The sequence below is a fragment of the Trichoderma asperellum genome, chromosome 6 (genome assembly GCF_020647865.1).
Source record: "Trichoderma asperellum chromosome 6, complete sequence".
Taxonomy (NCBI): domain Eukaryota; kingdom Fungi; phylum Ascomycota; class Sordariomycetes; order Hypocreales; family Hypocreaceae; genus Trichoderma; species Trichoderma asperellum.
In genome coordinates, this window is record NC_089420.1 from 3,858,049 (window position 1) to 3,880,583 (window position 22,535).

At 44.1% G+C, this 22,535-nt stretch overlaps 5 protein-coding genes across 5 annotated transcripts; 3 read left to right on the top strand and 2 right to left on the bottom strand.

Moving 5' to 3' along the window:
* Positions 1 to 1,579: 1,579 nt before the first annotated feature.
* Positions 1,580 to 3,092, top strand: TrAFT101_010708 (uncharacterized protein). Its single transcript, XM_024904592.2, has 5 exons — positions 1,580 to 1,780; positions 1,836 to 1,845; positions 1,908 to 2,253; positions 2,308 to 2,721; positions 2,784 to 3,092. The coding sequence occupies exons 1-5, from the start codon at positions 1,633 to 1,635 to the stop codon at positions 2,934 to 2,936; spliced, it is 1,071 nt and encodes a 356-aa protein (XP_024755532.1). The 5' UTR covers positions 1,580 to 1,632; the 3' UTR covers positions 2,937 to 3,092.
* Positions 3,093 to 3,846: 754 nt separating this feature from the next.
* On the top strand, positions 3,847 to 7,053 carry TrAFT101_010709 (uncharacterized protein). The gene is made up of 5 exons (XM_024904593.2): positions 3,847 to 4,155; positions 4,216 to 4,338; positions 4,396 to 5,068; positions 5,140 to 5,388; positions 5,471 to 7,053. The coding sequence occupies exons 1-5, from the start codon at positions 4,052 to 4,054 to the stop codon at positions 6,551 to 6,553; spliced, it is 2,232 nt and encodes a 743-aa protein (XP_024755533.2). The 5' UTR covers positions 3,847 to 4,051; the 3' UTR covers positions 6,554 to 7,053.
* An 806-nt stretch (positions 7,054 to 7,859) lies between these two features.
* On the bottom strand, positions 7,860 to 8,672 carry TrAFT101_010710 (uncharacterized protein; the record flags this gene model as incomplete). The annotated part of the gene is made up of 1 exon (XM_024904594.1): positions 7,860 to 8,672. One exon carries the CDS (start codon positions 8,670 to 8,672, stop codon positions 7,860 to 7,862), a length of 813 nt encoding a protein of 270 aa, XP_024755534.1.
* A 3,238-nt stretch (positions 8,673 to 11,910) lies between these two features.
* TrAFT101_010711 (uncharacterized protein) lies at positions 11,911 to 14,269 on the top strand. The gene is made up of 3 exons (XM_024907112.2): positions 11,911 to 12,005; positions 12,059 to 12,642; positions 12,714 to 14,269. The coding sequence occupies exons 2-3, from the start codon at positions 12,158 to 12,160 to the stop codon at positions 13,831 to 13,833; spliced, it is 1,605 nt and encodes a 534-aa protein (XP_024755535.1). The 5' UTR covers positions 11,911 to 12,005; positions 12,059 to 12,157; the 3' UTR covers positions 13,834 to 14,269.
* A 242-nt stretch (positions 14,270 to 14,511) lies between these two features.
* On the bottom strand, positions 14,512 to 21,994 carry TrAFT101_012067 (putative PKS/NRPS-like protein biosynthetic cluster). The gene is made up of 7 exons (XM_024902153.2): positions 20,960 to 21,994; positions 19,735 to 20,885; positions 19,653 to 19,678; positions 19,005 to 19,594; positions 17,775 to 18,944; positions 15,471 to 17,617; positions 14,512 to 15,410 (listed from the first exon to the last, which is right to left on the bottom strand). Exons 1-7 carry the CDS (start codon positions 21,954 to 21,956, stop codon positions 14,571 to 14,573), a joined length of 6,921 nt encoding a protein of 2,306 aa, XP_024755536.2. The 5' UTR covers positions 21,957 to 21,994; the 3' UTR covers positions 14,512 to 14,570.
* Between the last annotated feature and the right edge of the window lie 541 nt (positions 21,995 to 22,535).

Genomic DNA, 22,535 nt, shown 5'->3' on the forward strand with positions numbered 1-22,535 from the left:
TACCGGCCGCAGTGTGGACTATTTCCATTGACAGCAGCGCGGCAATGCAATACGCCCTACGTAATGTCAGGTTACATTGATGAAACCCTGGGCCGGCTTAAGGCTGGATATACCTAGTAGCATTGCAGTGAGTAACTACTAGGTATATGGCACTTCCGACCCTGGCCTATGAACAGCAGCAGTTTTTTTTTTTTCTCTAAAGCAATACGGCGTTACATCTAATACTGAGTAAGTTTGCTATAGGGTTGTACGTACAGCCATTTGGCTGGTAAGCAAGTTTGCCGGAGGATAAGGCGGCTGTAGATAGATGCACACACACCCATAGCGAGGAAGTCAGGGATCTTTTCTTGATCCACCGCTCTCAGTCGAGATACGGCTAGGAGCTTGGGGTAATCGTGCCCTTACAATGGTAGGAGAAATTGACTAGAAAGAGGTGTGTGCAGAGGCTCAGAATGTTGCTGATAAGTTATCTCGTGTACAATTAGTATTTTTTCCTATCAGCAAGCCTGTCATAGCGCCTATTTGAGACGGCTGGCCAGCGGCCCGCAGGGCCGGTTCTCCTCCATTCGAGGCACATTACGACTCCGGAGCAATATGATTTCTACTTTGTGGAGTCTGCCGGCTAGCTGGTATTTGGTTAACTGGAGGCATATGTATGTACGATTCACACCTGACTGACAGACAACGTCATTGCGAATACCGAATCCGACCACCAACTCCAGGCGCCGAAAGGGCTCATTGGGCGGCTCTAGCTTGTGGATATTCAATGACAGCTTATCCATCCTTGTTCCGGAATCCGCCGTTGCAGTGCGAGGTCATTTCTCACACGTTTTCTTGTGGGAGTAGGATCAACCCCCTTTGCGGTAGTGGCGCCTGGCCAAAAAAAGGATGAATTTTGACCACCCTTTTTCATAGTAGCTAGTGATAATCGCAACCAACTTCTAGTCAAAAGATAACAGTGATATGGACTATCTATCATCCAGAGCAGCTTTAAATTTCTTCATCATTGAGCTCTGCGGGCTGTGTACGAATGTGCGGCATGTGCGGCGAATGCGGCGCCGGCCCTTTTTCGTGTAAGAGAATATTGCAGAGAATACTGCAGGGTACGGCGGCAAATGAGTCTATTAGTGCTCCATACTATTCATGAATGTCTCCCGGTATCCGCATCGTGGAACTACCGCATAGGAAACGTATTCACCAGCTGGATTACTGCAGCCAAAGCTTGGCCGCTAGTTACGGGACTTACTCCTAGCTGGTGGTTCGATATGATCAGTCCCACAAGATTTTTCCGTGCTCACTGGGCCAACGCCTTGGAAGTATGGAAATAACATCACCGAGATTCCGATGGCCGAGATTCGTCGGCGGCGTATGCGGCATACTGGCAGTGACTATGAAGATGGATAGCAAGAAAGATAATGAGAAAATTACTAGAATATTTGCGCAGAATATGATGTGACGGCGGAGATGGCGGTTGATTTGTTGAATGTAGGACATGACACACTGTACATTGAATATAAATATAATGACATCTAGACGTCTTGTTGTTTGAAATAATAGTCAAATAACACTCACCACCAATCCAATAGCCTTCAAACCAGCATCTTCATCAAAATCTATAAATTCAACGCAAAAATGGTTGCAACTATCCGCCAATACAAGGCTGCCTGTGTTCAGGCTGAACCAGGCTGGTTTAACTTGGAGAAGTGTATTCAAAAGACTGTAAAATTCATTCTTGAAGCTGGAGAAAAGGGATGTAAACTCATTGCTTTCCCTGAAGTTTGTAAGTCAAAATATAATGGATGGTAGAAGAACATTTTACTGATAAAATACCTTAGGGATTCCTGGGTATGAGATACTAGAAGGTTACGGAGCATAAGAAGTTGAAGCTAACCGATTGTTAATCATAGATACACGTACTGGGGATGGCGTGTGAATTATCAAGATTCTCTGCCACTTCTCAAGGACTATTTCAAGAACAGTCTTCGTCCGGATTCCGAAGAGATGAGCCGCATTAGAGCTGCTGCTCGCAAGGCCCAGATTTATGTCTCTTTGGGCTACTCTGAGGTTGAGGGCCACAGCCTTTACATTGCCCAGATCATCATTGACCCCAATGGCAACGTTATTAACCACCGCCGCAAGATTAAGCCCACACACGTTGAGAAGCTTGTTTTTGGTGAGGGCACTGGCGATTCCTTGAACACCGTTGTTGAGACTGAAATTGGGAACCTGGGTCACCTCAACTGCTGGGAAAATGTGAGTCGCTACAAGTTGTAAGTGGAATGCTTCAGTCATATTAATTTACTACAGATGAACCCATTCCTCAAGGCGAACGCTGCTGCTCAATACGAGGAAGTTCATGTCGCCGCTTGGCCTGTCTACCCCCCTGCGTCTTCTCTGAAGTATCCCGACCCGTACACGAACATCTCGGAAGCCCAGTCTGAGCTCGTGACTCCTGCTTACGCCTATGAAACTGGCACATGGACGCTCGCCCCCAGCCAGGTCGTCACCAGAGAAGGTGCTCGTCTCAATCTGCCTAAGCGTCTCCAGAATGACGAAGCAGCCGTTGATGCAGAGGCTGCCGTCATCGGCAATGGATTCGCACGCATCTACCGACCGGACGGTTTCCGCGCCGTGGAAGATCCTCCCAAGGATTTTGAGGGAATCTTTATCGTCGATATCGATCTCGATGAGACTATTCTAACCAAGCGTCTCGCTGATTTTGTATGTACTCTTATCAATGCTTCAGACCTTTTCGATGCGCTAACTAATGACTGTGGAAAAAGGGTGGACACTACATGCGACCTGATCTAATTCGCCTTCTAGTCGATAAGACACCAAAGACATACCTTGTCGATGCCAATAAACCCAACCCCAAAGAGTTCCCAAGCTCCATACAGCGCCTTGGACTGGACAAGCCTCTTCCGGAAGAAGAGTAATGAACATGTTGAACCGTAGAAGAGATAGCTTGGGAACTCATATTGAGTGAATGAGGATGATTCATGATAGAATAAAGCTTGTTGGTTGTTTATTGTAGGATATGGAGGAAAAACTATAGGACCACAAAATCTCATCTTTTATTTGTTTATGGCTGATTTTCTGCCTCTTTTGAGTGTGATTCTATGCCCCCTAAAACGAATGCACAGACAGTTGTTTATCGCCGCATCAAAATACAGGCTATTAGACGGTAAAAGGATGAGGACAGTTGTGAGCCTTGGTAAAAATTCAGCGTCATGAATTAATATTCGGCAGAACAAAGTGGCAATCACAGATTTTGTACCTTAAAGGGATGCGTGATGTAGCGGCGCTTTATCTCTTACTCGCTCTGTGGTCTCAATAAACTAGGCCTGCTTTCCAAATGATATCTTCTCAACGTCGTTTGTGGAATATCCGTCCATGTTAGTTGACAGTAGGCATTATACCATTGCCATGCATAAATATTAAGACATCCGTAAGGTATTTGCTAATAGCTGAAAATGGCACCAATCTTAAGATCTCATGTTCACTAGGTCTACGAATCACGACACAACCGTTCTACCATTTTGTATATTGACTTAGAGCGAAATGAGACATCTATTTGCATATGGCCTATGCTATACTACACTTTTGGCCGCAGAGTAGCGTAGACAATGCGGGCGCGTATCGGAGTCTCTTTTTCTACACCTGCCTAAAACAGGACCGTTGCCAGAAGCACAAACGCTACTAGCCAATCGTCTCATGCAGTACAAGCCTGTGCTTAGTAACTACAGCAGCCGGAATAATATCGCTCCGCTTTCCGACCAGCTCCTTGCGTGTGAATGTCAGAGTCGATCTTTTAGTATGAGCTCTCAACAGACAGCCAGGTACGGATAGTTTGCGACGCATGGTTGTTAAACAAGTGCGATGCTTCTTGTCAAGCACTGTATGGTTTGAGATGCCCTGAGCGAGCTATCCGGTCTCCAGCTTCCATTGTGGGAATTTGCTTTCATCCAACAAGTGACGCGCCGCTGGGACCCGCAGAGCGAATCGCCGTCGACAGGCCTGACTAATTTGCCGTCGTCGACGATTTGTTACCATGGATGAAACGTTAGGCGGAAGCGTGGGAGCGCCGGTATCCAAGCCCTCGCCTCAGCCGCAGCCCTCCAGAAAGAGGAGACACTCATATACGCGCGTTGCTTGGTGAGTGTGGCGTGGCTGTCCTTGTATCTGATGGGGCCTTCCTTTAATGACACCTTCTAGCGACGAATGCCAGCGGCGCAAGACCAAATGCAGCGGAGAGCGCCCATGTAAGGCCTGCAGGGAGAGCAATCACAATTGCCTCTATGACCGTACTACGCGGTTTCGAAATCGCAATCGCGCTTCGTAAGACTCATCCTGGCCACTAAGTCCGGTGCAATGTATCTCACCTGCTTGCTTTAGAAACACGGTAGAAAATGATGGCTCTTCTATGCGCACGCAGAACCAGGGGCAAGCTGCTCCATCTTCTCAGCCTGGTCAAGGACATTCTCATCCAGCAGCCACTAATAATGTGACTCCTGCTTCCACTGCCTCTACCAAAGCCAATGGATTGCGGAGCTCAGATTACTATCTACAGCTTGCGGAGAGGTTGTTGACCACGACGAAGCCTGCATCCACCCAAAAGGCAAAAGCTCAAAGCCAATATGGGGTGCCCGTGACGTATTTTCTGGAGAAGCTGCTTATCCATAGAGCGAACAACGCTCCTGGAAACGCATTGGCTTATGTCGATAATGGCCGGTGGCTTAATATCATTGCACTCTATGAGGAAGAGATTGGCATACAGTATCCCTTCCTCAACCTCGATGAGCTGAGGCGCCAAATCACAGAGGGCGACGTGAGGAACACGAAAGATGATCCATCGCGACAGCCGGCGCCGCCTCCTGGTGGCAAAGCCAGCCGTATTCAAATCGAGAATATTGCAATCCATGTCTTGGCTATTATATCCATTTTCGCAGATGCCCGGACCATCGAAATAGCAAACCCTTGGGTTGAAGAAATCTATGCAGGAACAGTGGCAAGGACTCAGCTCGATAGCACTGTCAATGCCGCCGATTTGTGCCTCCTCATACTCGCCGTAAGTCTGAAGCATCTGGAGAGGCAGTAGAATATGCGAAATGTCTAACGGTTTTGTGGCTTACGAACTAGACTATATTTTTCTTCCTCAGCGATCGGGAAGTTCTTGCCTGGAGAGGCATTGGCAATGTTTTGCGATTACTTCAGGAAAATAGTTCTCGAAACTCTGGAGACCTGAGTCTTCAGGACGGGGGCCAGATTGCTGCAGCTGGTGAGATGCTATACTGGTGTGTCTACACGCTTGACCGGCGTTGGAGCTTCGGCACAGAGCTGCCATTTGCAGTACACGATACCGAGATTGACCGCCATCCTATGCTGGAGGTAAGTTGGAAAAAAAAGGAAAAAGAAAAAAATTAAATAAAATACAATCTCTAAGCGGTGCTTAATCTCACTAATGAACTAGGGCGACTCACTTTCTACATGCTACGTTATGAGTATGGTCTCATATTGCCGAATTTCATCAGATGTAAGGAAATGGCTGCTGGAACCGATAACTGGCTCCGTGTCTGATATGACACGCGATTTTCTTGACTTTCGTGTTGTTCAGTGGAAGCGTAACTTACCGTCTAATCTCCAATACGATACCACCAAGAAATATGATCCTTCAAGAGACAACCGTGGGGAGTATAGGATCTGCTTACTCCTTCATCTAAGGGCAAACCAAATGAGAATTATTGTACACAGGACATCGGCAAACCGGCTCGGATCGAATAGTCTTGATCCATCCACAGTTAATGTTCTAGCTGATGTTTCCCATGATACCATTCGAACTCTAGTCCGCTTGGCCGATGAGACGGACATTTATCATGCACAGCACAAAACGTTCAACCACTTTCTCGAATCTGCTCTTTCATCAATGCTGCTTGTGCTGGGTAGTATTAACGACGACACAAACCGAGCCTCGTGCCTCCAAGATGCGTTTGACGCTGTAGAGCTAATCCAGCGACTTTCATTAACATCACCTGTCTCCCAACGTCTTCTAGAGCGGTTACATAACATTCATGAGGCCATGGATAACTTTCGCGCTCGAGGTAGCAGGGCTACGTCGCAAATTTCATCGAGTCTCGACGGAACCACATCACTAGTACAATCCGCATACAGTCCTGACCGGCCGACAGGGCTTGTGCGGCTGGATATGGAGGCAGGTCAAGGCAATAGTTCTAGAGTGAACGTCCCATTGGCAAGAACTTCTGAGCAGACACTCCCAATTCCCACGTTATCCGGGCGAGATATGGGCGAAAGAGATCAACATCAGCGCGGTAACCTAGGGTATTTAGAAGCCAGCCAAGCAATGACCTCGCCACCGCAGCCGTACCCTCACACAACATCTGCTGGTATTCCCACTCTTCCATCAGATCTACCGCATACAAGACGTGTATATGAAATGCCGGCAAATATCCTTAGTATGGCCAATGACTTGCCCTTTATGAACTTTCCCGAGCTGGGGCAATTTTTGGATGAAAACCCAGTCAACTTTACATTTTAGAGACGAGGAGTATGAGTTCAAGGCGTAATTAACGTCAAATGGTAACTTGACCTTTTCATTTATATTTATCGCACAATGTTTTATAGATACCCGATGAATAGCGAACATGTATTGTCGCTATCTGTTATGCTTCTTGGCAAATTCCTCAAATCGCACCCCATTGCGCGTTATAAGACGTTAGGATTAATTTTTCGGGAGGCAAGATGTTTGGTCATTTCGTTCAGTAACTTTTTATGTACCACTAATCGATGAAATGCTGGCTAGCGATTTACAATCGGCGAATCGGGGCCGGGATCTGGGTTGGATGATATACGGAAGCGGCTACAGAACGTGCTGCCTAAATATGCTACAAGCGTCTGTTAATGTATCTGCTCAATTAATACTTGGAAGTTGATTGTTACTCATCTTTGTTGGCTCTGTCTATATTGTCCAATACTCGTAGTTGGTTAGAGCTTCGCTCTTGTTAATATTGTTCAATCGTCAAATACAAAGGGGCAGAGCTGCTTTTTGTCTACAAATACATTCATTTTCCTACTCAAATCTAACATTTTCGTTCTCTAATTCACATTACGCAGTGACTTTCGTCGTCCACTCCGACCTTCCTGTCAACAGTTATGCCCATCGCTATACTTGAGACAGCACAGCTTCAAGGCACAATGCTTTTGGAAACCCATGGGATCACAAAGGCGCATATATATATATGCCAGAGGCTGAGTGCCTCTATTGTACACAATGCACTCTTACTTTGGAACTGAGATATAATTGTCTGGCAACCAAAACCTTATTGAAGTATCTCTTTGAAGGGGAAACTGGTGCACGCTGACGGAACATACCTCGCCCAAGGGATTAGCTGCAGTAAATATTTATAAATCGACTAAGAATCGAGAGCAACTTATCAGCGCACCTTGATTTAAGAGGAGTTCATATGTAGAAGCCACTGCATGAGAAAAAGGAAAAGGAAAAGGAAAGAAAGGCAGTGTTTATTAAGATTCTTGGCCTTGCTGTCAATAGTGTTCCGTGAATAAAGTAAGCTTATGACCCGTTGTTTTAAATTCCTGCCTTTTCTTGCTCCATGATCTTATACAAATCCTGGAACATGCCCGCAGTCCCCATAGATATACCAAACCAGGCTTTCAACCTAACATCTCAACGCCAATTTCCACCTACTCCATGACGCATCCAAAAAGAAGAGGAGGAAGAGAAAGAAAAGAAAATATAGCGCATTAGAAAGTATTTAGCCGAATATGGAGGTGCGTAGTGTGAGTAGTTATATTAGCGTCCGCTTCATTTTGGTTTCATATTGGCATTATTTGCTGCTTGCCGGTGGTGGTGTTGGCGTGGACAGTGCATCCGTAGATTGAGCAACTTTGACAGCTGCTCTATGCACTACGGACCTTATCGAACTATCATGTGTCTTTTGTTGAGACTGGTGGCTCCCTCCAAAATGCGAACGGATTTCAAACGGTTTCGCATCTAGCTCAGCTTTGGCTTGATTGTACATTTCCTCCACGATGGCAACTTCTTCTTGTGCGTCGAGAGGGCAGTCTAGTAAACAGAGTTCTCGCTCTCGCTGCTCAATAAATTCACGAATCTCTCTCCATTGGTTCTCGTGAGCTTTGAAGCGATCAGGGAGGCCAGAGCCCTTGAGGTACGTCAATATGCCCGCCATGATTGTGTTCATGGCACCTAGTCCGGTAACTGCGTGACGAGAGCCGTTCGCTGCTCCAATTGCAGTCAACGCCGCTGCGACGACAATTTGAGCCCCAAGGCAAAAATTAATTAGGCTGTGGAAGATGCGGTAGTTATGAGCTGCCTTCTGCTCAGCTTGTACGACCCTGGAGTACAGGCCAATGTTGGGTGCAGCGCGCCTGGCATGGCCAGTGCTTGACAATGCAGGGACAGTGTCGATGCCTGTCAGGGAACGAAAAGCAAGGAGCTTATCGTTTGTTGGAATTAGCGCATTGTGATCGGTTCCCGTTATTGTAATCCGTTTGTCATTGCTGCCTGTCTCTCGTCCTGCCTGCTCATTATCGGGAGGGAATCCCAGCTCCTCTCTGTGATCTGGTGGAAGATGTCTGCCATCGGGAGAGCGGATTGCTTGAGCAAGTCTTCCAATCATTATTCTTCTGAATAGAGAGCAATGAAAGTATCAGAACAGAACGTAAAGAAACAAATAAAATAAAAGGAGAAGGCTGGTGAGCAATAGGACTACTGCAACCTTCACCGCGATTTGTTGAAAGGTTTCCACAAAATTTGACGATGCGGATCTACCTTCGGAGGCTTTCAGAAGCTAACACCGGGAGCGATCTCAGTTAGGAAGTAGATTATCCGAGCACCTCGCTCTCAAGCAAGACTTTTGAGACATAGCCGCGGCCGCTTCGGGTTGCCTCTCCTCAGCCGCTCCATCTTTCATCGTCATTTGATGCTTCCCTTACTTTCGTTCCCGCCGCAGTCTGCAAGGGGGAGTTACTCGTGGCACTCATCGGGTCTTTCCTGTCCCGCTAGCCCCCATCTATCATTTCGATAAGCATGTCTTTAGCTGGATCCGGAGTCCCATGATGAAAATTAAGGGCATGTTTTGGCGAATAGCAGGCGGCAGCTAGCAAGTTGACCCGGCTCAATTTGCGGCTGAGGTGGTTTGCGGGTCTCAGTGAACTAGGAACTTTGCCGGAGCTGAAATACTAGCGGTGCTAGTGCCGCTATAAGAGTGCTATACTGAGACATTCTGCACATACAGTTGATAGAGCCATGGAAGGAGGGCAAGTATGTAACGCACTCTAACTAGACAAATTAAAGCTGGGTTTACTATTAGAGAGTGCGAGGAGCTCTCCATGCTTCAGGGTACTTTGATTCACGTAGTAGTATTCAAGTCACTTACTCTGTGGGTTATTTCAGCAAAGTAAGCTTACATTTAGGTCACCAAAGAATGCGATGTAGGTTTTATCTCGTTGGCGGCGGATGTCTTTCACCACTTCTGGCTTTAGATAATTCGCAAAAGGAAGTAGCCATTTTTACTACTGACCATAATCAAGAGACGTACATCGATATGTACCCAATTGACAGGTTTTCTGAACTCGCCGAGTAAGTGGCATAATTCAAGCTGTAGTACTTATTCTCTGGACACTAATAGATAGTAAACTGAAGTTGAGTGGCATTGCTCTGTAGTCTACTAAGAATCGGCCTAATCTTAGTCACTCGATCTTTTACTACGTCGTAGTAATAAGCGGATGTGGCATTCTTGGCAACAATGTCTAGCTTATTACTCTAAGCTAGCTGATTAATACATATTCTGTTACATGAGAAAATAAGACAAATCACTTTCAGACCTAGCAGCAGACAATCGTTTCCTCTTGAAGGGCTCTGGGGTTTCAGTGATAAGTTGCTGCGAGAAAATCGGTTTTTTTTTTCTGACTGTATCCTGATAAAAAGAAATTCTGCTTTACATAAATGCGCACACCGCTACATCCTGCATTATTCATCTTCTTATATAATAAAAATAGCAAAGCATTTAAATTCATATCTTATATCCGAATTTTTGCTCAATCTTTTTTATGTTCCTATTCAATAAAGCTAATTATCCGTGACTAAATACATATATTAAGGGGGAAAAAAACACTACGGAATATACTCCTGTTTTTACATTGCATATTAACACAATCATCGCCGCATTCCCTTGCACAACCCTGTTGGAGATTGCGATTGCGATTGCGATTGTTTTTTTTTTTTTTTTTTTTTTTTTTTTTTTTTTTAGTGTAATGCTGTGATACACTAGGTACTCTATTGGTTATTCTGATTAAAATAGGGTTTAATTCTGGATATGCCCACTATCGAGTTTGCAAGGAATATAATTATAGTGGTCTTTACATTCATTTAATAGCATGCAATTGACGATGTTGACAAGGGCTAAATACTTCGCGCTTCTTATTAGTAGTATCTGATTGCCAACGCAATAAGCGCCTCCTCTTAGAAGAAGCAATTATGGGGCGAGACCTTGATACCTACTACAACAGTTACGCTACCCGTGTTGCAGTAGCTCTTAGATGAACGCGGAATAGATGGCTGCTTTAATGTAATCCTATCACCATGCATTAGCCGTTGCATCCGTAAAAAGAGACATAAGAATTGATAAATCTATCAGGCATCCACGAAGTATTGGTAAGCAAACAAAGCTTTACGAAACCATGTTCCATCGAAATGTAACACTGCTAAGGTATCGCGGAACGAATGGATACCTATAAGCCGAAGCTAGCGAGGGGATCTAAGCTTGGTGGTAAACTTGCCTTAAACCAAGTTGTAAGAAAAAGATGTTTAAAGGCGCTTTGGTATTTATCTGCTAAAAAAAAAAACATGACTTGCAGTTTTATAAATACTTTTGGCTTATTTTTATACTAGTAATGGGTTTGCCTGAGTGTATAGTAAACACTGCATCCAAATTTATATATATATATATAGAGTAATTGTTTTTGTATATAATATTAAAGTAAACATACTTTCTAAACTTGCTTTATATACAACGTGCGTAATCTTTTATACTAATGCTGAATAATATCTGAAATAAGCTTTGATTAAGTTGTATGTAGTATTTCTTACAGAGCAGGAACATTGGTCATACACCTCAAGCCATAGTAACATGCAGGAACCCTTCTCGGCGGCAATGCAAGAGGGATTTTCCCGCTCCTAGCAGTATATAGTATCTAGTCCTACGTCGTAAGACCAGATGATACGACGTCTCGGAATAAAAGATAAGTTTAAAAATCCGTAGGGCTGATACAATCCTGCCTTCTTGCACTACTAGTATATATAATTTAGTGTTATATACATAACATTCTAATAAGTAAATATATTATTGTAATTATTCTTAATATGTATCATAATCTACAAATACAGTTTCAAAATACAAATCAATTATATAATTTTATTATAAACTATAATATATAAAAAGTATAATATTTCTTTTAACTTTTTATATTCTAGAATATTGCCTTTAGTAAATATTGAAATACTAAGTTATATAGTATTATTTAGTTAAAAGTATATATTAAACTCTTTATTTTAATAATTGCCTATATAAATGCTTGCAATATATCTAATATAAAATTCTCAAAATTTGTATAAAGTATTAAATTGTCTCAGATTTTAGCGCTTATATTTGATTAAATCTTAAATTTTAGCGCTTATAAATCTAGAAATTCGCAATGCTAGGGGTTATTGGAATTTACAATACATTATCTATTAAAATGGTAAATTAATCAGCAACTAGATCAAAATATATCCTTGAAACAGTAGTAAATACAGTGTAAATAGAGCTTTTCGCTTTTTAGTATCGAAATCCTTCATAACTTAAGTAATACTTCGCAATGCTTTTATCGATATTTTGTTACACCCTTCCACTTTATTACGCCTTTCCACTTTATTCAGCTTTCATACAGTCCAAACCAATGCGCTGTTTTTGGTAAGCTTCGTTATGGTATATATCTGACAGGATTTCCCTGAGAATTTTGGCAGCAGTTCCAATCAGTAACTCGATCGGTAGTCAGCAAAGTCTATCCGTGGTTATATTTTATTCTTACACGCGTGCTTGCCCCTTGGCTCTTTCTCTTCACCATGTCATTTGTTGATGCAATTGTTATTGGGGCTGGTTTTGGTGGACTTTATAACCTCTTAAAGCTCAAGGAGCTTGGGCTTTCAGTCAGAGGCTTTGATAAGGCTCCCGAAATTGGCGGTACATGGTACTGGAGCCAATACCCCGGCGCGACGAGCGATTCTGCCAGCGAGATTTATAGATTCCGCTTCAATAAGGATCTATTACAGACAGACGAATGGCCGAACCACTATGTGTCACAACAAGGGAGCCTGCAATACTTGAAAAACATAGCGAAGCTGTATGACCTGGAGAAGGATATTCAACTTAATACTAAACTGATATCGGCTTCTTTCGACTCAGCATCGTCTATATGGACCGCCACATTTGACAATGGTGAGGTTTGGAAATCTACATACTTGATTTTGGCTGTAGGGTGTTTCCACACGCCTAATTATCCTAAGATTACTGGCCTTGATAAATTCAAGGGTCCAGTGTACCACACAGCGTTAGTTCTATGATGATGTCGATGATGATGATGCTATAAACCGGATAGCATTATAGCTAACTCTTTTTTAGTGTATGGACTGAGCAATATGATCTTAAGAATAAAAGAGTTGGTATTATTGGTAATGGGTCTTCTGGCGCGCAAATTTTGGTAAACATCGCAGATGATGTAAAGCAGGTAATTTCTTTCCAGCGCTCAGCACAGTACGTTGCTCCCCACCCAAACAAGCCTGTATCGGCCGAGTATAGAGCAAACGTCAACAAAAATTATGATGAAATCTGGAAAATGGTTGATAATCATCCTACTGCAATGCCCTTGGAGCATCAGGCGACTCCAGCCATGAGCGTTAGCCCAGAAGAACGGGAACGTATCTGGGAAGACATCTGGAATAAGAAGAGTGGCTTCAGCTATATGTATGGAGTCTTTGGCGATATTCACTCTAGTGAAGAGGCAAACAAAGAACTTTGCAAGTTCTTCAACAAGAAAATTGCTCAGATTGTGGAGGACCCGGAGAAAGTTAAAAAGCTGACGCCAAATGAACTCTATGGCAAACGACCGGTTACACTCTCTAATTACTATGAGACATTCAACAAGAAGAATGTTGATATCGTTAACTACCAACATACCCCTTTTGTAGAAGTTACTGAAAACGGTATCCGAACCACCGAGAAGCTGCATGAGCTAGATGTCATTATCTTGGCGACCGGTTTTGAGGTCGTGGATGGCAGCTACGCAACCATCGACATTAGTGGCCGTAATGAAACCTTGAGCCAGCAGTGGGCTCGAGACGGTGTGTCTTCTTACTTATCGATCGGCGATACGGGATTCCCCAACATGTTTTTTATCGCAGGCCCGCAATCGCCGCTCGGCAATATGCCACCGATGATCGAGACACAAGGTACTTTTATCAGTGGGATGATAGCCAAGGCCGAGAAGTTGAAGAAAGAAAATGGAGGCAAGCCGGTTCTCATTGAAGCTGATACAGAAGCTAAGAAGGGGTGGATGGATCTTTGCCGCCAGATTGCAAACGGTAGCTTGTTCAGAAATGTCAAATCTTACATCTTCGGCAATAATGGCCCAAGAGGAGAAGACAATCCTGGAATTTTCTGGCTTGCGGGTTACACCAACTACCGAAAAGCTGTGCTAGAGGCGGCAGAAAAGGACTATGCTGGGTTCAAATTCTCATCTTGAGAGAGGGCGGCCAAGGAACGGACTGACTTCGAAAAGAAATAAACATATAATAGCACGAAAAAAATGAAATTGCACTTTTTCTTTTTCCAAGATTAGGGAACTAGCAATTATTTGGCCTAAAAATTTAGGATTGAAAGAAGTGTCAGCTACCTGTTTATACCACTTTTAGCAGGCTGTAGGAGAATGGAACGCAATAAGCATAATATTTAGGTCAAAGCTACTTTATAAAGCTAAATGACCTAGCATCAGCTGTAAATTTTCCAATACGAACTAGCAGGTTAAAGTTGTAAATATATAAACTAAAGTGGTTAGACTACTACGTTCCCTGAGGCTATAATATGAGTCGAGGACAGCCTTGTCACTATCATGTCAAACAAAAGTACCACGCAATATAAATCAAGCAGATCAACTGTTCATGTACTGTATTCTACATGTAGCCATCCCTATCAGTAGTAACAAATGTGGGGGTTGCCTGCCTTACTTTCTTTTAGTCTAAGTGCAAAAATTCCTTTGGCTGTACTGCGATCCAATAGTTTAACGTAGTTATGGGATGCTTTTTCTTTGAACGCAAATTGCTAGACGACCTGTTGTATGTATAATTGGCTTAATACCACGGTTGTACTATGTAAAGATTTTGCGAGAGGGTCTTTTCAGAGCTTTGAATGGCAAAGAATGCTTGTTGCTATCATTTTGTGTAATTATACTATATATAAATAATATACCTGTACACACTGAAACTAACTGCTGCTGGCAAACTGGACCAACTTGCTCAAGCTTGCAGCTTTTTCACTAATAGTGAGAATGCTACCCGTTCCCATGATATCCAGCATAGGCATGTCTACTTTCAAGGTCTTGGCCAGCCAAGTCCTAAACTCGGTAGCGACTAAAGAATCGACTCCATTAGAGCTAATCGATTTACCTGGGTCAATGTCATCAGCCGCCATTGAGAGGAGTTTGGAAAGTTTCAGCCGGACCCCGTTGGAGACAATGGTAGTGGCTTCTTCAACTGTTATCGCTGCAGCTAGCTGAACGGGGATCAAAAGGATAGGATCGTCTTCAGTAAAATCGCTATTGGTGACTGTTTCGCTTTGGAGGTGTCTAAACAGAGGGAAGTTGAGATAGCTGGGTACAGGCATGCGACGCTGCTTATACAACGCAGCATTCGTCAAACCAGACACTACTTGGCTCGCTGCAAGATGTCTGTTATCGAGGTGATATTCGAATATCAAGTGGATCTCGTCTTCGCGAAGGGATTCGAGAACTGTTGTAATATTCGTGATGGCTTTGAGGCGGCTCTTGTTCTCAGCTACATAACCGACGGAAAGAATGCTCCCCAAGTCGACACTGGTTGCGGGGAGACCCAGGGAATGCCTGTGTACCGCCAAAGCATCCTGATAAGTATTACCGGCGGCATAATTGGCCTGGCTACGGTTGCCCACAATTCCTGTAGTAGAAGAGAGAAGAAGGAAGAAATCCATGGTAGTGGGCAATAATTTGTGAAGATTCCATGAACCCTGAACCTTTGGCTTCAATGCGGCATCAAAATTTTCGTATATCATATTTTCGAACATTGAGTCCTATGCGGTGGTTGTATCAGTAAAAGCATGTCAAATAAAAAGAAAACGAATTGATATTACCTTGAGCACCATAGATCCTTGAACACATCCCTTAATTGGGGGAAACTTGGCTTTGCATGCGTCAACAACGGCCGATAACGCAGATTCATCGCTAACATCGCAAGCGAAGACATGGACGTTGCAGCCAGTCGCCTCCAACTCTTTCACAAGCTCTTTTGCTGATTCACTTGTTGCTCCTGATCTTGAAATAAATATTAGATGCTTTGCTCCGCGTGATACCATCCACCGAGCTATGCTTCTTCCTAAGCCTCCGAGACCTCCGGCCAGGACGTATGATGCATTCTCATTAAATTGCAACGGCGACGGTTTCTCGGGCATGATGGGAACAATATCGGTTAGGTTAGGCTTGAAAACAGTCTTCCCCATGCTTTTGCCAGACTGCAGAGATCGGAAAGCTTCTTCAATTTGTGTGTAGTCCATAACCCTGGTGGGTTTCGCTACACTTATTTTGCCATCGGCAAAGAGTCGCACTGTTTCGGTGATGAGTTGCCCGAGCTTCTTGGGTTTGTAGTTCATAATGGTTGTTAAATCGACACTAGCCATTACCGTTTGGCGCAACAATGGGCTAAGATCAATTCTTCCGTTTGACTGAGCATCCTTTTTGCCAATCTCAATGAATCGCCCGAATGGCGCCAAGACATCCCAGGAAGCACGCAAGGCATCGCCAGACAGTGAATTTAGGACAACATCTATGCCACGATTATTCGTCATGCGCATAACTCCCTTCACAAAAGATAGATCACGACTCGAAAAGATGTGATCTTTCTTTACACCATATTCGTTGATGAGAAGATCTCGCTTTTCAGGAGTAGATACTGTCGCGAAAATTTCTGCTCCGACGAGATTTGCTAGCTGGATAGCGGCCTGTCCAACACCACCAGCCGCAGCATGAATGAGAATAGACTCTCCTTCAGATAAACGAGCAATGTCATAAAGTCCATGGAGCGCCGTAGAGTACACGCAGGGGAGACTAGCAGCGTCTTCGAAGCTCACAGAGTCTGGGAGTTTAACCACGGCATCTGCAACTTGCCTTCCAAATGTCTTGAGACATCCTCCATCAACAAGTCCATTCATGTAAACTACCCTGTCGCCTACCTGAACGTTAGTGACTTTGGAGCCAATACGGGACACATAGCCAGCTGCTTCGTTTCCAAGACAGGCTGCGACGTGCTCGCCCATGGCAATTAATACGTCTCGGAAATTGAGTCCAACAGCGTGGATTTCCACTTCCACTTCGTTTTCAGAAAGTGGGCGGGCCCAAACTGGATCTGTAGCAAAATGCAGAGCGCTCAACGATCCTGGTGAAGAAGTGTCCAGCATAATTGGTCGCCCAGCTTCCCCAAGCGGCCCTTGTTTAGGGTCCGCCTCCGCGAAATTGGAATGAATGAAGCTATTGACACTTTGAGCGTCAATGAGGCGATTTGTGAGCAAATGATTAGCTTTCAAAAAGTATTCAGCGTTCTTGCTTTCATCGTCGATGCTGTCCACATATTGATGCTTGAATACTGAAAGAATTGACTCTAGAAGTTGATCATCTTCATGTCGAGGATCTGCTACCGCTAAAGTGACCAGATTGGGAGCGTCCAGATCACGCTCCCATCTAACCGTTCTGATGAGGCCTGTAGTCATATACTGAGAAGGGTCTTTCTCGAAATCTCCTGAAACCCAAAGAACACCGTCGCTTGTAGCAATGGTATGATTCAAGTCGTTGTATAGCTCCTCTGTAAGCTGAGAGAGAATAGGGCTTTCTAAGTCAATGAGTGAAATGCATATGTCATAGATAAGTTCAACGTCTGACAAATCTGAAAGGCTGACGATTGAACAATTCTTGTACCCGAAGTCCTTGATAATCCTGGACTGTAAAGCGGATGCCAGGTTCTGGGTCGCCGCTGAAGATATAATATGAATCTTTCTATTGGCATCTTGCAATCCAATATCCTCGTTATTTTCAGCAACCATAATGCTTTGTCCACGAATATCGGCCACTTCGCGGTCTTGGAGAACGGTTGCTATTCCTGTGAAGCCTGCTTTACGAAGCACGGCATCCCACTCGGTCTCGGATATAGACGGGCACCATTTACGGTTTGGCTCTATGCTTAGCCACCAACCCTTCAGTTGGCCAAAGGAAAGCGGAAGCCAAAGAAGATCTAGGTAAAGAATAAAGATGTTAGTCAAGATTTATATACTTCAATAACTGTTCATAGGTAGTGAGGGGCTCAAATAAGTTGCGAGGTGTAAAGATCCTTTGTCAGGTGCACCTATACCACGCCTGATGTTTAAGCTTGAAGATTAATGTACACATACCTTGCCGAATGCCTTCGTGCATTATGAGTTTACCGCCTGGCTTTAGTAATGACCGCAAGTTTGATAAGACTTTCTCGAGATCAGCAGTAGCATGGATGACATTTCCAGCAAAAATGTAATCATATGTGCCTTTTTCAAATCCTTGTTCAATCGCGTCTGATTCGATGTTGAAAGTTCGAAACTCCATAAGGTTTCTCCATCTCTTAAACTTGTCTTTGGCCTTCTCAAAGAATGCTGATGATACGTCAGTATAAGTGTACTTCGCAATGGATGAGTCATTGAGCAGTCTCTCTTCATTGGCAGCAGCTGGACCTAAAGCCTCCAAAACTGGGGCAGAGAGTGAACCAGTGCCAGCTCCAATTTCCATAATATTGAGATTGACGTTGTTATGATGGACAATTTCAAGATAAGCTGCCAAAAGATTAGGTAAGTTTCCTGACTCAACCATGTTCCTGTATAGTTCATCGAGAATATTATCTTGACCGAACATCAATTGTAGAGGATCGACTTCCTTCTTCATAACAGGCGCCAAATTTTTCCCCATTCTAACCAAGAGTCTGCCATCTGCGCTATTCATAATGTCGCCAAAAAGCTTTTCTCTTAGCGGCTCATTGTCCATATATTGCTTCCATTCGTCAAAGTCGAGGTGAGGCAACAAATTTTGGTGTAAGTCGTCCCGAACTTTAACGCACCACTCGTAATAATTTTTGAAATGACCTTCATAATTGCTGATCGGGTAGCCTTTCAGGTCTTCCAGAGCCAGAGTTACGAATAAAATCGAGGCCAGTTGCAGCTTTCTGATATTTTGTCGATATTCCTCGTTCTCTTGATCTGAAGCAAGCGCTGCCTTGAGCTTGGGCTGTTTAACCAAATTGAGATCTGGCATCCATTCTACAACGTGACACATCTTTTTGGCCTCGGCTGCAGATATTTCTGACCCTAGAGATTTACCAGACCAGCCTCTGACAGCAATTCTTTCTTCATTCGTCTTCTCGTCCCAAATTGTGATATCGCTATGGAATTTTTGGAATCCGGTGAATTTTGAGACTCCAAATCCTCTGAATTTGTGGCCTGCAGTGCTTTCTGTCTTGGCAGAGATACGGACTTCCTTGATGAAGGTTGGAACCATAGGAGACTCCAAGGTAGTTTTGTCGGTTATATCAAGAACGCCTATTTAAAGAATGTGATTAGTAACGCTTCATTCAGAAAGCAAGTAGTTTGTTGACTTACCAGCAATGAAGAGATGCATCATGCTGTCCATTGTAGATGGATGAATCATATGGGGATGAACGAAATTCTTGGGCATAATTTTGGCGACGTCTGGAACAGTGATAAATGAAGACACCTCACCTTGACCCTTGTTTACAACAACTTCAGACAAATTCTGAAACAGAGGTCCAAAGTGTAGCCCAATGGTATCTAGGTTATCATAGTTGATGCTTGTAGGTGTAGTGCATCGTGCAATGCTGTCTTGAAGCATCTTCTTAGAGGCCTGGACTTCTGAAGCTTCTTCAAGTCCCTCATCGATCGGGCCAGGCAAGAATTCGTACTGAGTCTGGATATAGCCCGTGCAATGCTCTACCCAGTCATCTGCTATGCTGTTATAGCTTGTTACAGTAAACTTTCTCCACGATTTGGATTTTTCGAGACTGGATTCATCCATGCCGACCATGGAAAATTTAACTTCGACCCCTTCTTTATTATCGGGAACAATAAGAGCACTTTTGATTGAAATATCTTTGAGGTGAAACCCGAGTAGCTTAAGATCCGGCGAAGCGATTTGTTTCGAAGCTTCAATAGCCATAATAATATATCCCACGCTGTTGACAATTTAGCTTTTACTTTTCATTTGAAGTAAGTATCCGACCAAGATCTTACCCAGGGTAGACAATACTGCCTGTGACCTATGTTCTGTTAGAATTTTCCTTACTTTATACGTAAAAAGCAACTATGAACTTACCACATGGTCTCTTAACCAAGGCTGCTCAGAGATTCGTACAAAGTTGCGCCAAACTGGCTCTTCTGGATTCCAATCGGGAACTGGAGCCCCGAATAGATCATGGCGTGGATATTTGCGAAAGCGATAGTTACGACTCAGCCGACTCTCATACCACGTACTTTGACTATGGTTAAAAACGTAAGGAGGCAAATTAACGAGCATTGTTGGCGATTGCTTGTTTGAATGAGATGGCGATGCCTGGTTCACAAGGCTAAGATCAACCACGCTGCCACGTGCGAACAAGTTTCCAACAGACGTCAGAAGAGTGTCAACACCCGGGGTGTTGCGATCTAGAACCGCGTGATATCCAATGAGCTGATTGTCATTGAAATGGCTAGTAAGAGTTTCCTTGATGGCGCTACGGAGAGCTGAATGAGGACCAACTTCGACGATTTCTTGAATTGCACTGTTGCTCGTGTTGACTCGCATAGAGCTTTTGGAAGAGCTCTCTGAAGACATCTTGAGCAATGCATCTGTGAAGCGTACGGGTGAAATCAGGTTGTCAACCCAATATTGCGATGTAAGATCGCCCTCGATACGACTACCAGTGACGCTTGAATACATGTCTGCAGAGAATTGGATATCTGATGGCTTTTCCATATCTCCTAACAGTCGCAAATATTCGCCTGCTACACCTTTCATATGCGATGAATGATACGCAGTTTTGACTTTAAGTTTCCTGGCGAAAATCTCTTTTTCGTCAAGAATCCTTTTCAGCTCATCAATTTTCATCGTATCTCCGGATATAGTATGGTTTTTGGGGCTATTGTAACAAGCCACAGTTAATTCACCGGGCAATTGAGAGTTGACCTTTTGAAGATACTCATCTAAGCTTGCAGCTGGCAAACCAACTGCAAGCATTGATCCACTGCTTGAAACGCGACCAGAGACGTAACCTCGGTAGTAAGCCACTTTCCAAGCTGTCTGCCTTGAAATCTTTCCTGAACAGTACGCAGCTGCAATTTCGCCGGACGAATGACCGACTACGCGTGTAGGCCGCAAGTTCCAAGAAGAGAGTAAGTCGACAAGAGCAACTTGAATTGCAGTGCAGGACGGGTGAGCCAATTGTGGTTTGTCGATTTGAGAATCAGCTTGATCTTTGAGAAGTTCCTCTACGTAGCATGTTTAGCCATATAATCATATGATTTTGAGCAAACGTGTTCAAAGTAATAGACCAATAACTTACCATATAGAGACCAGGGACTACCCAGCTCCTGCATATAACGAGAAGCGCTTTCTAGGCTTTCCTTGAAAGTAGAAAAGACTAACAGCTCACGTCCCATAGCGTACCACTGAGCTCCTTGGCCAGTAAATACAAAACCAATGTTGGGAACACCCCTCGTCCGGACTGGCTTTAGAAGAGATGAATCTGTGGCTAGCTTCTGAGCTAGATCACCCAAGCTATTTGAAAGGTAGTAGGACCGCCACTGGAAAGTAGTACGCTTTGCTGCCAAGGTATATGCCAGATCATTCATGTACTCCTTTGCATTACTTAGAGGATCTGAAAGCAGATCTTTCAGATAATTAGCCAAAGCACTAGCATTTCTTTGGACACCTTGCTCATCAAACGATGAGAATGCAAAAACCAATGGAGGACGAGCTGTTGTAGAGTCACCGTTGGTGTGGGTATGCCCGTTGGTTTGAGTGTGGCCATTCGTTGCGCTTTTGCTCGCGCTTTCGCCATTAGTATGGCCGTTGTGAGCGGTATCCGGATAAGGTAAAGTTTTGTGAAATCCAGACAATTTGTTTTGTTCTAAGTAATGAAGAGCATCAACAAGAACAACGTGGCCGTTTGTACCTGAGAAGCCGAAGGAATTTATAGAAAGCTGTCTCATACCGGGTGCGGGCCATGGTGTAGGCTGCAGTGGCAGCCTGATTCTCCATTTGTCAATGGGAATTTTTGGGTTCGCCTTCTCAAAGTTTGCGTTTGGAGGAATCATCCCTGATTCCAGCACCATCACAGATTTGATAATGCCAGCTAGGCCTGAAGCTCCTTCTGTGTGCCCAATGGCTGATTTAACAGCTCCTACTATTAATGGCGATTCTCGATCAGCAGTACCGAAGGTGTTCGCAATCGCTCGCGCTTCTATTGGATCTCCAGCTGCAGTTCCCGTAGCATGGGCTTCCACATAGGCAGTTTTTCCTATGTCTAACCCTCCTCGTTTGTATACCTCACGTATCATTTGCTCCTGCGCGGGCCCGCTAGGTAGCGTGATACCGGGTGTTCGTCCATCTTGATTCAGGCCGCTTGCTAAGCAAACCGCTCTGATAGTGTCTCCATCTCGGAGAGCCGTAGAAAGGCGTTTTAGGATAATTGTTCCAACGCCCTCTCCTCGGGAGTACCCACTGGCACGATGATCGAAGCTGTAAGACTTTCCATCACCAGCGAGGAATCCGTGGTGGTCCATGCCAAACCAATCTGTGGGGTAGGTGAATACATTAACACCACAGATGACGGACATTTCAGACTCGTAATTTCTTAAGCTTTGAGCCCCCAGATGGAAGGCAACCATAGAACTAGAGCATGCCGTATCGACAGTAAGACTTGGGCCTTTGAAGTCGAAGAACCAGCTGACACGGCCGGAAATGATTGAATTACTAGTCCCCATGGGCTTATACTTTAGTTTAATCTCTGGATCGCTGTTCAACAGCTGAAGATAGTCATGATTAAAACCACTACTGAATACTGAAGTATTCGACCCTACCGCTCGATCCATCGGAATGCCAGCTGTGACTCTATGAGCGATCAAATACAGTATAAG

Bases quoted from the DNA above. Each gene is read 5' to 3' on its own strand.
- TrAFT101_010708 (XM_024904592.2), top strand. From the start codon at position 1,633: ATGGTTGCAACTATCCGCCAATACAAGGCTGCCTGTGTTCAGGCTGAA. The intron at 2,254-2,307 runs GTGAGTCGCTAC...AATTTACTACAG, and splicing joins ACCTCAACTGCTGGGAAAAT to ATGAACCCATTCCTCAAGGC. The intron at 2,722-2,783 runs GTATGTACTCTT...CTGTGGAAAAAG, and splicing joins CCAAGCGTCTCGCTGATTTT to GGTGGACACTACATGCGACC.
- TrAFT101_010709 (XM_024904593.2), top strand. From the start codon at position 4,052: ATGGATGAAACGTTAGGCGGAAGCGTGGGAGCGCCGGTATCCAAGCCC. The intron at 4,156-4,215 runs GTGAGTGTGGCG...GACACCTTCTAG, and splicing joins TCATATACGCGCGTTGCTTG to CGACGAATGCCAGCGGCGCA. The intron at 4,339-4,395 runs GTAAGACTCATC...TGCTTGCTTTAG, and splicing joins CGAAATCGCAATCGCGCTTC to AAACACGGTAGAAAATGATG.
- TrAFT101_010711 (XM_024907112.2), top strand. From the start codon at position 12,158: ATGTCATTTGTTGATGCAATTGTTATTGGGGCTGGTTTTGGTGGACTT. The intron at 12,643-12,713 runs GTTAGTTCTATG...ACTCTTTTTTAG, and splicing joins GGTCCAGTGTACCACACAGC to TGTATGGACTGAGCAATATG.
- TrAFT101_012067 (XM_024902153.2), bottom strand. From the start codon at position 21,956: ATGATACGTGAGGTATACAAACGAGGAGGGTTAGACATAGGAAAAACT. The intron at 19,679-19,734 runs GTAAGTTCATAG...AACAGAACATAG, and splicing joins CTTGGTTAAGAGACCATGTG to GTCACAGGCAGTATTGTCTA. The intron at 18,945-19,004 runs GTAAGTCAACAA...TTCTTTAAATAG, and splicing joins GATGCATCTCTTCATTGCTG to GCGTTCTTGATATAACCGAC.